Below are 13174 nucleotides of genomic sequence, written 5' to 3' on the forward strand. Positions count from 1 at the left end.
CTTAGTGCAAATTTGGTAGTATTGGACAGCTTTCTTGGTGTGTTTAGGGTGATTACTGGCTCTGTGTAAATATGTATGTTGGTCCATGGGTTTCTTATATATGGTAGTTTGTATTTTACCATTCTGGATTTTGACCATGGTGACTAAAAAGGAAATGTGCTCGGGATGGAGGCAACTGCTGCTGTGGGCTGTCTGCTGTACCATGAACACAGGTTGAGGGGAACTGGGGCCCCATAGGGCCTCTGCCAGGCTGTGCCCAGCGGTAGGAGACCTCCCCCCCTTATGGTGCCCCTGGGATGACCAGCGGTGCAGGAGGGTTGAGCAGCCCTTCGAGTGCGCATGGGATCTAGGTTGTGATCCTGGCTGTATGTGTGCCCTTTCTCCCCTGCTGCAGCTGCCCAGATTCCCTGGCCCAGCTTCCCTGTGTCCCTACCGCCAATTCTCTGTAGCCCTCCATAGCCACTCCTCCCAGTGCTGCTGCCAGCCCTGAACAGGCAGCGGCAGCTGAGTCTGCCCTGCCCACAGCACAGCCCCCCTGCCCTGAAGAGGCTGGCACTGCTGCTCTTCATGGAAACCCCGGCTCTGCGCTATTATAGTGTGGGTGGTGCTGTGGTCTCCATGGAAACCGGCACCAGCCATGTTGTCATGGGCTGCTGGGAAATGGAGTCCATTGCTGGCTTGATCTGGCTCACGGGCCAGACTTTGCCCACCCCTGAAATACCCTCGCCTTTATTTTTTTATGTTGCCATACTGCTTATGTCTCCAGAGGAACGCTGAGAAAAATAAACCTTGAAGCAGCAGGGGTTTTGCTTGACTTAAGAATGAGGCATCTCCAAAGGGAAGAAACCAAACTTCTTTGAACTGTGGAAAAAAAATGCTTTACTGTCTATATTATTTTCAGAGATGATCAAGTAAGTGGTCCTGGTTGAAAAAAAATTGGGATGTCCTGTCTTATTTGTTAGCATGCATGGCTGGGACTGTTAGTGAAGAAAAGGTAGAAACTCCCCTTTTCCTCATCTATAAAGTGTAACTCTATGATAATTATTTAAACTCCTTTGTGTCATTGCACATTTGAAAGACAGCATCTGAAAACAAAACAGGTTTGTGTAAGCCTTGTGCCTGGCACTGGATGGTAGTAACAAAACAGGTCTGTGTAAGCCTTGTGCCACTGGATGGTAGTAACAAGGGCCAGGCTCAGATTCATGCATTTTATGCAAGCTTTCCATTTTGACTCAAGTCCCCACCCAGAAACCTGGGAAAATTAAATGATAATTGGATGTTCCAGGGTGACCTATCTTTTCCACTTACAAGCAACAGTCAACTATAACAGGATTTATTAAAGGGGAAAGGGGACAAACACAGTCCTAAAGAAAACCTTATCTGCTAATAGCTGAAATGACAAACAAGTAACAGTGTATTACAGACAAAACCAGGGGAGCTACTACTTAGCCTAGTCTCTTGGAAAAGGAAACTCATCCAAGGACTGCTGTCAGAGGCTTTACCACCTATGCCAGTGAAAAGTGGCAAGTGCTGGATAGGAAGGCCCAGCACAAAGAACTCTGCTATTCCTCACCATCAAATTGCTACTCCACTCTAAATACTTCAGCACCAGCCCTAGCTAAAGTAGCAAAGGAGGGTCTTACTCAAATTTGCCACTGCTCTAGCATAGGGTAGTGTGTTCCTAACCACCATGAGGGGTTTGCTGTTCTTCACTGCTGGTGCAGGTCACAAATGTTCCATTGCTGGGGGTCATTGCTCCTCTTTTGTTTGTTTATGTAATCTTATTTCTTTTAGATGCTGACCTGCCCAACAGCAAACTTAACTATTTTGGAAGGGGGACTGTGGACACAAAGGCTGCTTGCAGATGTTAAACAAAAAGGAAAAAAACATGCTTTACTGGAAGAAGTAGCGTGTTACTTTGACCCGGCTCTACAGTGTCTGTATAGATTGGATGCTTCTGCAGGGCTTTTTTGCGGTCTTATCTAATAGCTGATTCATTCAGCTATTAGATAAAAGAGCCAAAAAAGCCCTGCTAAGGCATCCAATCTATACAGATATTGAGTGACCCAGGTCTAACTAACATGATGCTTTTTCTGGGCATGCTCTAGGCTCAGCGCATGAGTGCTCCGTGTTTAAAGTGCCATTTTTTTAAACATCTGCAAGCAGACAAAGATCCGATCCATCTAGGCCTTTAGTTCAACACTTTATCTACAAACAGTGAAAATAAGTACAGGTAGCCCCTGACTCTCCACACATACATACTAATAAAGGTATGCAGCAAAGGAATACATAAAATTACCATAACAGAACATGCATGACATAAGCAGGGTTACACTTGTATGGCTCACTGCTGTTCTACACAGAAATAAATGATACAATTGAAATTTAAAAATGCAAGCAGTGCTAGGCAAAGAGGAGCCAAATGGAAATTTCCCATCCTAGCTAGATGCATTTTCCCTATATGTTTTTTTATTTGCTGTCCAGAGCTTTAGTGTCTCAAATTATTTAGCTTTTTTTAATAATAAGATGTGTATACACAAAAATCTAAGGACAACACTTCTATATGTCCTTTCTTTGCACCATTGAATTACTTCAGTGTAAGTAAACGTAGTCGTCTTCTCTTTCTACAACATCTTCTTCATGCTCATATTCTACTTCATGCTCATTGCGCGCTTCCTCATACTCATCTGCTGTTAAAAATCTTTGGAACACTGGAGTCCTGAGCTGCGTTGATTGGCTGATGGTACCTTTCTGTTCACCATAATAAATAATGCGTATGTGAGGAAAACAGAAGAATGCGTATGTGCTTATTGGAGATCTAAGCTTGTTTTGATCCATCCGAATGTAGGTTAACTGATTGGTGTTCACTGGATCAATAAAAGGACACATCAAAGTAATGTTTACAACTGGAAAAAGAGTTTAAAAAATATTAGTTAAAATATTGAAGGTGTTAACTGAGCTCTTCTTTTACATGCTTTGAATTTTCAAAACTGAGAAAAGGACTAGTACCCCACCCACACACACACAACTGGTATCCTGTATTGCTATCATCCTACGCTTTGAATTAAGTTAGAGTTCCATGTAGGGATAAATGGCACAATCATTACAATAGATACTTAAAAAAAAACAAGTTGAAAGGATAAAAGGATCAAATCAAGTTTTTGCTAGCTTGCAAAAAGTATGTATCTGCAGCTTGCTTTCCAGTTTCATAGCTGTTAGGGGCTGGAAGGGACCTTAGATCATCGGGTCCAGCCCCCGTGCACTTGAGTTGATTAACAAGTCAGAGCATTTCCTGGGTAGCCTGCCACGATGGAACTGCTCTTGGGCTTTACATGCAGATTATATTTGCCCAGACCAAATGAGAACAGTGTAGGAAACAGAATCTCTAAGAGACAGCAAAGCAAACACTTCCTTGCATCAGCAAGACTGAATACAGTATAGTCCTGTATAACTGGATTCAGTGATAAAAAGAAAATGATACAATAATGCAACAATGATATTGCTGAAAATGTTGAGGAAAAAGAAATGCTTCTCTTTATTATTAGAGTAATAATCAACATACTTTCAATGTCATTGTCTTCAATGTATAAATGTTGCAGACTTCTAGGAATGTAGAATGTTTGCTTCAGTTTGTTGTGTCCAAGATTGAGTTCTACAAGGTTGGAAAGGTTAAAAACTTTATATGGGACTTCTTGCAGGTTATTGTTTGACAGTCTTAGAGCAGTAATATTTGGAAGTTTGTTGAAATAGTTTTCTGGAATGAAAGAAATTGAATTATTTTCAAGTGAAAGATACATAAGTGAAGATGGTAGATCAGGAGGCATGTTCTGTAATCTGTTGTTGCATAGGTTGATCTGCATTAGATTTTTCATATTTGACAATTGTTTTCTTTTAAATTCAGAGTCATCCAGATTGTTGTTGCAGAGATCAAGCACAGTTACATTTACTAATCCTTGTAAAGCATTTGCAGGCAATCTGGAAATTTTATTGAAACCAAGGAGAAGTTGCTCTAGAGAGTTGGGAAGTGGAAATGGAAATTCCTCCAATTCATTATGCTGCAAGTGAAGCTGAACTAGGTTTCCAAGTTTGGCAAAAACACCATAGTCAATCATATGAGAATTAATTTTGTTGTGGCTGAGATTAATTTCTCTCAAGGTAGTAACATTAGCAAATGACTGTGAACTCACAGCTTCAATATTGTTATACTGAAGATAGAGTTGTTGAATATGGATGGGAATAGCTGGTATCACCTTAAGTTTCCGATGATCACAGTACATTGACAATGGAAATGCTGGCAGGCAGAAACATTCTTTGGCACATCTAAGTGGACCAGAAAAGTGAGAAACGTCATAATCTACACTAGGATTAATATGAAAGAGAGATGGGTATTCATCTGGTTCTGGGTCATATTCATCCTCAAAATCATAATCTTCATGCTGACAAAAGACCATAGCAACAAAGAGAAGGGGCATAATTGATAGTTGACTTAGAAAGCCCATGTTCAGGTTTGCATACAAAACCCTGTTAGGAAGAAAGAGAAAAAATTATAAATGGATTAAATCAAATTGAAATTGTAATTAGAAAAAAATCAATATAACTTGTTAAATAATAAAGAAATATTCTTTCTGATAATTTTAACATATACAATTTAGATTAAAAATCATTATTCTTGCTTTTCAGGTTACCTCCATCTTAACAGATAAGTTAATAAGTGAATGTTGTCTGAAGGTCTTGAAACATGTTTCAATCTTTTTCATATGTTTCTGGTCTGAGGCCCAAATCTAGTGCCTATGCTATGTGCTAATATGTTCCATAATAACTGGGGGAGGTGGTATGAATAAGAGCTTAATTCTCTTTTTCTCCACTCTACACATCTACACTTAGGCTAAGTACAGACAGTCAGAAGCCTGAGGCTGAATTGATTAAATCTTTGCAGGTTAGTCTGAATTGTGTAGATTGAACCGATAAGCAAGTAAACAGGCATTCATTTTTGATTCTGGAATTGCAGACAGAAGCCTGCAGTGACCCAGGCCAGAAGTCAGGGACTGCTACAGCATACCTCCCTAATCAGCTGGCTTGCCCACCCTGGAAGGGGGAGGGGTGCAGGGAAGCTGTAAAGCATCCTGGGATGCTGGGGGACTGAATTAACTTGAATCTGGAGGGGATCTGGGACAGAAGTTCAATAGCCTGATTTAACCTAAATCAGTTAAATCTGATACTACATCCATCCAGGTTTATCTTAAACCACTTTTGGCCATTTTGGCCCATATATCCTTAGCTATTTAATTATTCAAGACAGTCATAGTCTCTCAAGGGTGACAAACGCTAATTTTTGGCAAGATACCTTACAAGTTTCTTTCTTCTAAGTATGAACTTCTTTCTCAGCCTTAACCCTTACCAAGGATGCACCTCAGCTCATGTGTGCATGAGCCCTCTTGTCTGATCAACATGCATAGACATTTTAAATGCAAATTCTCAGAAATTACCTTCCTTCCATCAAGGCAATGTTCTTCATAAGTGTGAACAGCTATTCACTGGTCTTGTTTAAATTTCATTTACTGACCAATTATTTCTAATCACATTATGAACATACGAACATGCTTTCTCATTAAATCGCATAGAAGATACAAACATAAAAGTGATAAAATCACTGTAGCTTAACATAAGATACAGAGAGAGACCAAGTACAGCTTTAGTAACTCTGATTTGGGAAATTATCTGTACACAGTACCCTGCAAACCCTCAAAACAGTCCTGATTTTGTATGAGTTTGTGAGTTTTATAAATCATTAAGAAGGTATAAAAGACAATGCTGTGTGTGTGTACATGCATATGCCCATGCCTGAGCACACATGTTATCATTTTGGTTGCTTTTAGCTGTTCATTGACTTTTTTTTTAATTAAGAAAAGTAACTTTGTACAGGCCAAGAGACAGTCAAAGACAGATGTAACTAGCAAGGTTTGCGCCCTGAGTAAAACTGTGCCAGAGGCAGAAGATGCCGCTGAGCAATGGAGGGAAGAAGGTTCTGAGCATAGGGTAAGGGGAGGGCAAGAGTCTTAGCTGCTCAGTGCACCAAGCTCAGGGCTCTGCCCCCTGGAATCTGATGAGGCAGATCTGCCTTCTGTACTTCCCAGCTTCTGCAGTACCTTCCCATTTCCTGCTTGCCATTCCTTTGGTGTTAATTAATCTGATGAGTTTTGGGAGGCTGCCCCTAGAGGCTGGGGTATCCTTTTTAAGTACTTCCGTCTTAGAAAGACAAGGTTCTTTTGGGTAGATGTGATATCTTGTAGTAGACCATCTAAAAAGTTGGAAAAAATTGTTTGCAAGTTTTAAGGCACAAATACCCTTCTTTTAGCACAGGGTTGGGCAATTATTTGGGACAAAGGGCTGCTTACCCAGTTTTGGCAAGCTGTCAAGGGCTGCGTGGGTAGCCCTGCCTCTTGGCAGGTGCCCTGCCCTCTGGTCACCATCTTGGGACCAATGTCCCAGGGTCAGCACTGGTGGGGCCCAGAGCAGGGTGCAGGCTGGCAGGGGTCTGTGGAGCTGGGCTGGGCTGCAACAGCAGGGAGAGGGGGGAGCTGGCCTGGCTCCATAGAGCCCCTGCCAGCTGGGACCCTGTACCCCTGCTGGCGCTGGCCCTGTGCTCCTACGCCTACTCACTCCCAATGCTCCCCAGCCCCGCTATACAGGCAGGGGGCAGCGTGCAGCCCCAAACCCCTGCTCACCAGTAGGGAACGAGCTGGTGTGGTTGTGGGGGAAAAGCAGCCCCTTGCCTGCCCCATGGCTGGCACTCTCTGCTGCAGCCACTCACAGCCTGTACGGGACTGTCTTGAGCAGGCATAGGCAATCTCACATGGGCTGTGAGTGGCTGCAGCACGGGGCATTGGCCACAGGGTGGGGGAGGGGCTGCTTTTCCCCTGCACTCAACACCAGCTTGTAACCTGCACATGCTGCTAGCCTGGGCCTTGCACCAGCTCCAGGTTCGCCCGTTGAGGCAGTGCTGTGACGGCAGCAGCTGCAGCCCTCCCACGTGCTGCGCTGAGCAGCATTTGCAGAGCTTGTGTGCTGGGCAGCACAGGGGCGGCGGTAGCAGCCTCATCGCAGCCTACTGCGGCATGAGCTCTGGGCAGGCAGCAGCTGCAAACGCTGTCCAGCATGGCAAGGGGGGGTGGAGTCCTGATGAACAAGCCGGGAGCTGGCGCAGGGCCAGGTTACAAGCTGGTGCTGAGCACAGAGGGGAAAAATGGCCCCTTGCCCATCCTGTGGCTGGTGCCCTACACTGCAGCTGCTTGCAGCCTGCATGGGGCTGCCTGTGCCTGCTCAGGACAGCCCCACATGGGCTGCTAGTGGCTGCAGCAGAGAGCACTGGCCATGGGGTGGGGGAGGGCCAGTTCTCCCCATGCTCTGGACCAGTTCGTTACCTGCCCTCCCCCCACCCACTTACCTGAGTTTCCCGGTGCTGATGCAGCCATGTGGTCCCAGGCCAGAAGCCCCTCCTGGGGCTTTCAGCTGTGGGAGCAGGGCCCAGTGGGTCCTGCTGTTGTAGGGGCCTGCCGGGCTTCCCCTGCTTCCTGTCATCTTTGACAGGAACCAAGGACAGATAAATTTTAATTTTTAAAATTTTTTTAGGGGCCCCATGGGCCGAATAGAATGGCCTCGCAGGCTGGATCGGGCTCGTGGGCCATATTTTGCCCACCCCTGTTCTAGCATATAGAGAGACTTAGTAGGTCCCTCTGAACAAATCTCTCTGGGCCTCTTTGTCTGCTGTCAGGTCTTGTCGTGTCCTTCACACAACTTGCTGGGCCCTCAAGCAGCCTGTCATCTCTGCTTCTCTCATTTCCAGTCACATGACTTGGAGTTCCCTTGACAGAGAGAAGTAGCTTCCTATTGGCTTAACTGGCTCAATTAGCAGGCCTGCTGTTACCCTCTGAGGTGGTCCTGCTTCCCTCAGTCAGTTGCCTTTGGCCTCGCTCCTGCAGTCTACTATTTACATCCTGGAGCCTGCAGTTCTTTTAGTCGTGCTGCCTGGGGCCATCCAGCATTTAGGCAGCATCCCTTACAGTGTTCAGGGGTCTGGCAGCCACTACCCACAGTGCTCTGGGCTTGGTGGCAGTGCTTCTATCTTCCAAAGTAAGGTCTATATTCCCTATAAGGCCTTCTTAAAGGTACCATACCCCTCTGGCCTTTACCCTCTCAGTAATGAGCTAGGGTTCCTGTTACACCTGGGGACTTGAAGCTCCCAGCAACTGCACTCTGCTTGTCTCTGCTGTTGTCGTGGTCTGGACTCCCTGGGAGAACTGCCATTTTGATGATGCCACTGAGTTGGTACCTGAGGCTGGTGCCTGACTGCCCACCCCTTATTAGTAAATGCAAAACAAATTTTCATCTCTACTTTGTACAGTCACAGACTGACAGTGTACTGCATGAATAAATATTTATTCTATAGATTTCTTGAAACTGTTTAGCTTTATTAATGTTTAACAAGGAGATCTCTTCAGCTGATGCATTTGAAGCAGTGAAAATTTCCCCATTTATTAATAATACAGCACAAATTATATATGTTCAAACTTGGGTGTTTAAGGTTATGGTACTTGAGGTGCTTAAGGTTCTGATACTTGAGTCCACAGTTGGGTACTTCAGTAAGTAGGCTAATTTTAAAGAGTACCCATAACTTATGTGGAAGGAAGTGGTTTGGCATTAGGCAGGTTTAGAAACATGAAGCTTTTGATAACTATTTTGTTAGATAAGGTTTTTTCATCATGATCTGTTTCTCACTATTTATCTACAATTTTATATGGGTCGTAGATGAGCTACATAATCTGTTTGTATGAAACAGCCAAAGTTCCATATTATCATTCCTATAAAACTTGGAATTCTGTATAGGACTAGTGATTAGCCGTCAAGAAGGATGGGGCAGGGACGGGGCAGGTGAGGCCAGCACCACACCGCCACCACCTCACGCCACTGCTGCCTCCGGGGGGGGGGGAGTCCCTCCCCCTATCCCCACCATCATTTTCTCCCCACACTCTGTGTCTGGCTCTGTGCCACCCCGCCACCCCCACCACTCTGTCCCCGTTGCCATGGCAGTGCTCTGTCCCTGCCATCATTATTGATGGGCAATTCGCCCCATGTGTGGCAGTGGCTGGAGCCACGCCCCACCAGGAGCCATGCCTGCCAAGAGCATTATGGACAGACAGACAAAGTCTTTTAGGTATATAGAATTGCGTCAGTCCTGATACAGCTGGAATCCAACACTGGATGTTTTCAGGCATTCCAGGAGAGAATGTTTCTCATGACTGCAGAAGATGCAAGCAAATAATTAAATTTAGAGATGAAACTTCTAATAAATCATCCTGCCCATACCATAAAAATTCTGGTTGCTTTTCAACAGCTTTGTCCAATCTATTTTTAAAACTCTTGGAATATACTTCTTATTACCATTTCCTTAAAAAAGAGACCTTTTATCCATCAGCATGTCAGGAAGATTTTCCTTAGTCAAAGGTCTTGCCTTTAGCATAGGTTTTTTACTAATATAAATGTACAGGTTTGACACACAAATTTATTTAACAGTTTTGATCTATTTGGGAATAATATCACGTTACCTTAGACAGGTGTTATGGAAATAAATTATATCTAAAAAAATTCCTAAAATACAGTGGCAACACCTTAGAAAAATACATGTGGAAACTGATTGATTGGGTACTGAAGTAGTGTGCAAGAGGGGCATTTCTCAGTATAATCTTAACTGAAACTTTACATACAGTCTTCCTCTGTCTGTCTCTCTTTCCCTGAAAATTTAAGTCCAGAAAGTTTGGCAAACTTAGCAACAACTGAAAGTCATCTTATAAAAAGCCAACATTTTTGTATGTATGCTTCCTATAACTGAAAAGCTGGTAGTAGGATAGTATCTTTTAACATTTGGTAAATACCTTTATAGTGCTCTAGACAAATGAATAGCTTTAAAGTAAAAGTTCCACAGTATGCACACACTAACCCATTGAACTGGCCCAAATACCACAATTAAACTTACGTTTTCTTTACAGATTCCAGAAGAATTTACAGCTTTGAGGCATAGTTATTTCTGAAGTTTGAAGTCCCTTCCTTTCCAAACTTCCTGCTTGTGAATTTAAAGTCATATAGTGGTAACACGTTATGTTGACCAAATTATCTAAACACTAAGATAAAATAAATAACAATGGGGGGGAAAAGAAGAGGGATCTTTAGGCCATATTTTGTGGTGAAAAGTTGGGACAAAGGCAAAGCCAAGGGTGGGGAGAAATTACAAGGAAAGAAGCTTTGTGCCACATCAGCAGCTACAATAAAGCTGATGTGTCATAAGTCAGTGCAAAGATTTTCCAAAGATAGTTTAAGTTTATAATGATATTTACCTCAAAAATAATTTTATGGGCTTTTTCATTATTATCAATTAAAAAGTCAAGAAAAATAGTGCAAAAACAAAACAAGTTTCTAAATTTTTCAGAAATTGTAGTTTCCAGTTGTATCTTTACTTGTAAAGTCAGCCAAATGTTCCAAGACAATGAAGTTGAAGAATCAAGAAAATTTTTTAGGCTTATCAAAACTGAGTAAAGAAACAGGTTATCGACCAGCAAAACTCATATATTGTGTGCTCAAACATTTAAAACAATGCCATAATACCTTAAAAAAAAAAAAAAATAGCTGAGCATGTCAGCAGTTACTTTTAAAGGTGTTTGCAGAACCATGTACAGCAGCCAATCCATTCCTAAAGAAGCCTAATGTGTTAGGTTTCTTCCTTGTTAGTCGTTGGATATATAGCCTCAGATATGGCCTTGCTTTTCTAATTCCCCTTGGTAGTGACAGTGAGCATGCCATATTTTTTTAAAACTTATTCAAGAGATTTTACTGACAGAGCAGTAGTTAACCACCCTCTTCCAAACTGAATGGTGCTTCATTCTTTCCCTGTGTCTCTTCCCCACTTGGCCTTGGCTGCATACCCTTTTTATATCAAGTGCTTCTCTCACCCAAAAAAGTTGCAAGGAAAAGATGTTTTTTTTTACTTTTAACATGCCTATAGTTTCTACTGGGGTTGCAGGAAGAGGGAAGATTAGCTCGTATGTTGGAAATTCTTTTGTGAAATGTTTGTTTTTTTTAATTTTTAAAAGAATAGTGTAGTGCTTCTACCTGTTCCCCTTCCAACATGTACGCTCCATTGTGCTATTATCATCCTACAGAACATATCCTGATTTAAAATGCTTCCACTGTTCACCTGATACATTATCCTATTTTTCAGTGTTCTTTTAAAGATGGAATAATCAATTTACAAAGAATTTCCAACAAATTTGTATAAAAAGTAGATTAAGTATTTGCAAGAATCAGAAAAGGGCTGAGAAATAAACATTTGCTATTGAATAATTAGAAGTGTTAAAAGTCATAATGTTTTTGAGGCAAAAAGGTTGGATACATGGAACTATTCAATATTTATCTGCTTATGTCACTGCTTGATGATTATTTGATTTTTACTTATAAAGAGATTATCATTATTATTGCAGCATGGGCAAGAAAATCAGTTTGAGAAAATGGATACTTACTTTTTATCAATGCAGGAAGGTACTTTGGATAAACCTGTTCTGATTAGTTTTATTTCATTTGAGAGTTCTAATGAGACAGTATGTTTTGTGTTTGGTTTCTGAAAAGACTACATTCTTACAAGTCTCTCAAAATATTAAAATCACAAGAATGGCTTAAAAATCAAAGTTACTTAAGAAAATCATACATTTTATTTTCCTTTTATATGCCTTCTGGCTTTTGACTTCCTATGGTATGCTTGCTTATTGCTTTTATAAACTCTCCTGGTAGTCATGAAGTCTGGATTTTTTTTTTTAATTCAAAGGCATGGCACTTATGTGATATCATTATTCTAGCATTTGGGGTTTAAAGAAAACACTAAAAGTTGTGAGAAGGGGAGGAGAAGGGAGAAAAAGGGCAACACTTGAACTAACATTAAAAAGCCACATGTATTAAGAAAAGTGAATTGAAAAGAGAAACTTGAAAGAATAAAATTACACGTAGATGCTCATGTACAAAATATAGTATAACAAACTGAAGCACCGCTGTTTTCCTACACATTAAGTAAAAAATAATGAAGTACTTAAAATTTTATCAAAGGTCATATGAGAATATGTTGATTATATGACTGATTAGAAATGTTTCAATTTATTGATCTAAGGTAGTAAGTTATATCTTGATGTTTCAATGCTTGTTTTAATATAAATGTTAAAAGAACATGAATTCTTTTGCAGTTATAACACAGCAGCTTAAAAATGCACTTAAATATACTTTTAAAGCTACTAACAGTAAAGAGCTGAAGATTATTTTGAAAGTAAAGAAATTAAATTATAAATCCATACCTGAATTTTTTCCTAGTTTCCAGCCAATGCTTGTTGTATCTCAAATTCTATAGAGATAACAAAATAATTATAATTTCACATTGTGTTTAAAAATCCATATTGCCAGTAGGAAAAAACACTGTTCTTATGGCTGTTATAGTGAAATACTAAATTTGAAGTGTAATTTGCTGCTGAAGACTGTGTATAGCTGAAAATTGTGTTCCTTTTTATTGCACAAACTATCTTGGATACAGTAAGGCTATATTTTGTGACCCTGGTTAAGTTATGCGGTTTGATCTTTCTCTCCTTATTTTGGTTTGAGGTGTGGCAGGCATTCCTTAACAAAGGATGACTAGAGGATTAAATTTAACATTGAACACAGACTGTTTATTTTAAAGCATCTGCCAGATCTTTTTTGCTTTCAGTCTGTTTTCTGTTTATCAAATCCAATAAAATTAGGAAAGAACACATCATTTCATAGACCGATTTGAGGGATGCATTTCTTTAAATTAACTTTGGTTTGACTTTAGGACGTTAGATCACTTTGTAGGTTAATTTATGAAATATTTATTTTTTACCTGCTTTCAAATCATAGAATTATAGAGAATTAGGATTGGAAGGGACGTAAGGAGGTCATCTAGTCCAACCCCATGCTCAAAGCAGGATCATCCCCAACTAGACTGTTCAAACCAGGCTTTGTCAAGCCGGGTCTTAAAAGCTTCCAAGGATAAAGATTTCACCACCTTTATAGGTAATTTGTTCCAGTGGTTTACCACCCTCCTAGGAAACTGTTTTTTTTTAATATTCAA

At 41.1% G+C, this 13174-nt stretch overlaps 1 protein-coding gene across 1 annotated transcript; it reads right to left on the minus strand.

Annotated features, from left to right (window-relative positions):
- Positions 1-2517: 2517 nt before the first annotated feature.
- On the minus strand, positions 2518-12781 carry OMD (osteomodulin). The gene is made up of 3 exons (XM_019537056.1): positions 12387-12781; positions 3563-4521; positions 2518-2906 (listed from the first exon to the last, which is right to left on the minus strand). Exons 2-3 carry the CDS (start codon positions 4497-4499, stop codon positions 2593-2595), a joined length of 1251 nt encoding a protein of 416 aa, XP_019392601.1. The 5' UTR covers positions 4500-4521; positions 12387-12781; the 3' UTR covers positions 2518-2592.
- Between the last annotated feature and the right edge of the window lie 393 nt (positions 12782-13174).

The sequence above is a fragment of the Crocodylus porosus genome, unplaced genomic scaffold (genome assembly GCF_001723895.1).
Source record: "Crocodylus porosus isolate Cpor-Errol unplaced genomic scaffold, CroPor_comp1, whole genome shotgun sequence".
NCBI lineage: Eukaryota > Metazoa > Chordata > Crocodylia > Crocodylidae > Crocodylus > Crocodylus porosus.

What these genes read in the sequence shown, in the direction of transcription:
- OMD (XM_019537056.1), bottom strand. Translation starts at nt 4,499, where the DNA reads ATGGGCTTTCTAAGTCAACTATCAATTATGCCCCTTCTCTTTGTTGCT. An exon ending in TGAAGACAATGACATTGAAA is followed by an intron (nt 2,907 to 3,562) that starts GTATGTTGATTA and finishes CTCTTTTTCCAG; the next exon opens with TTGTAAACATTACTTTGATG.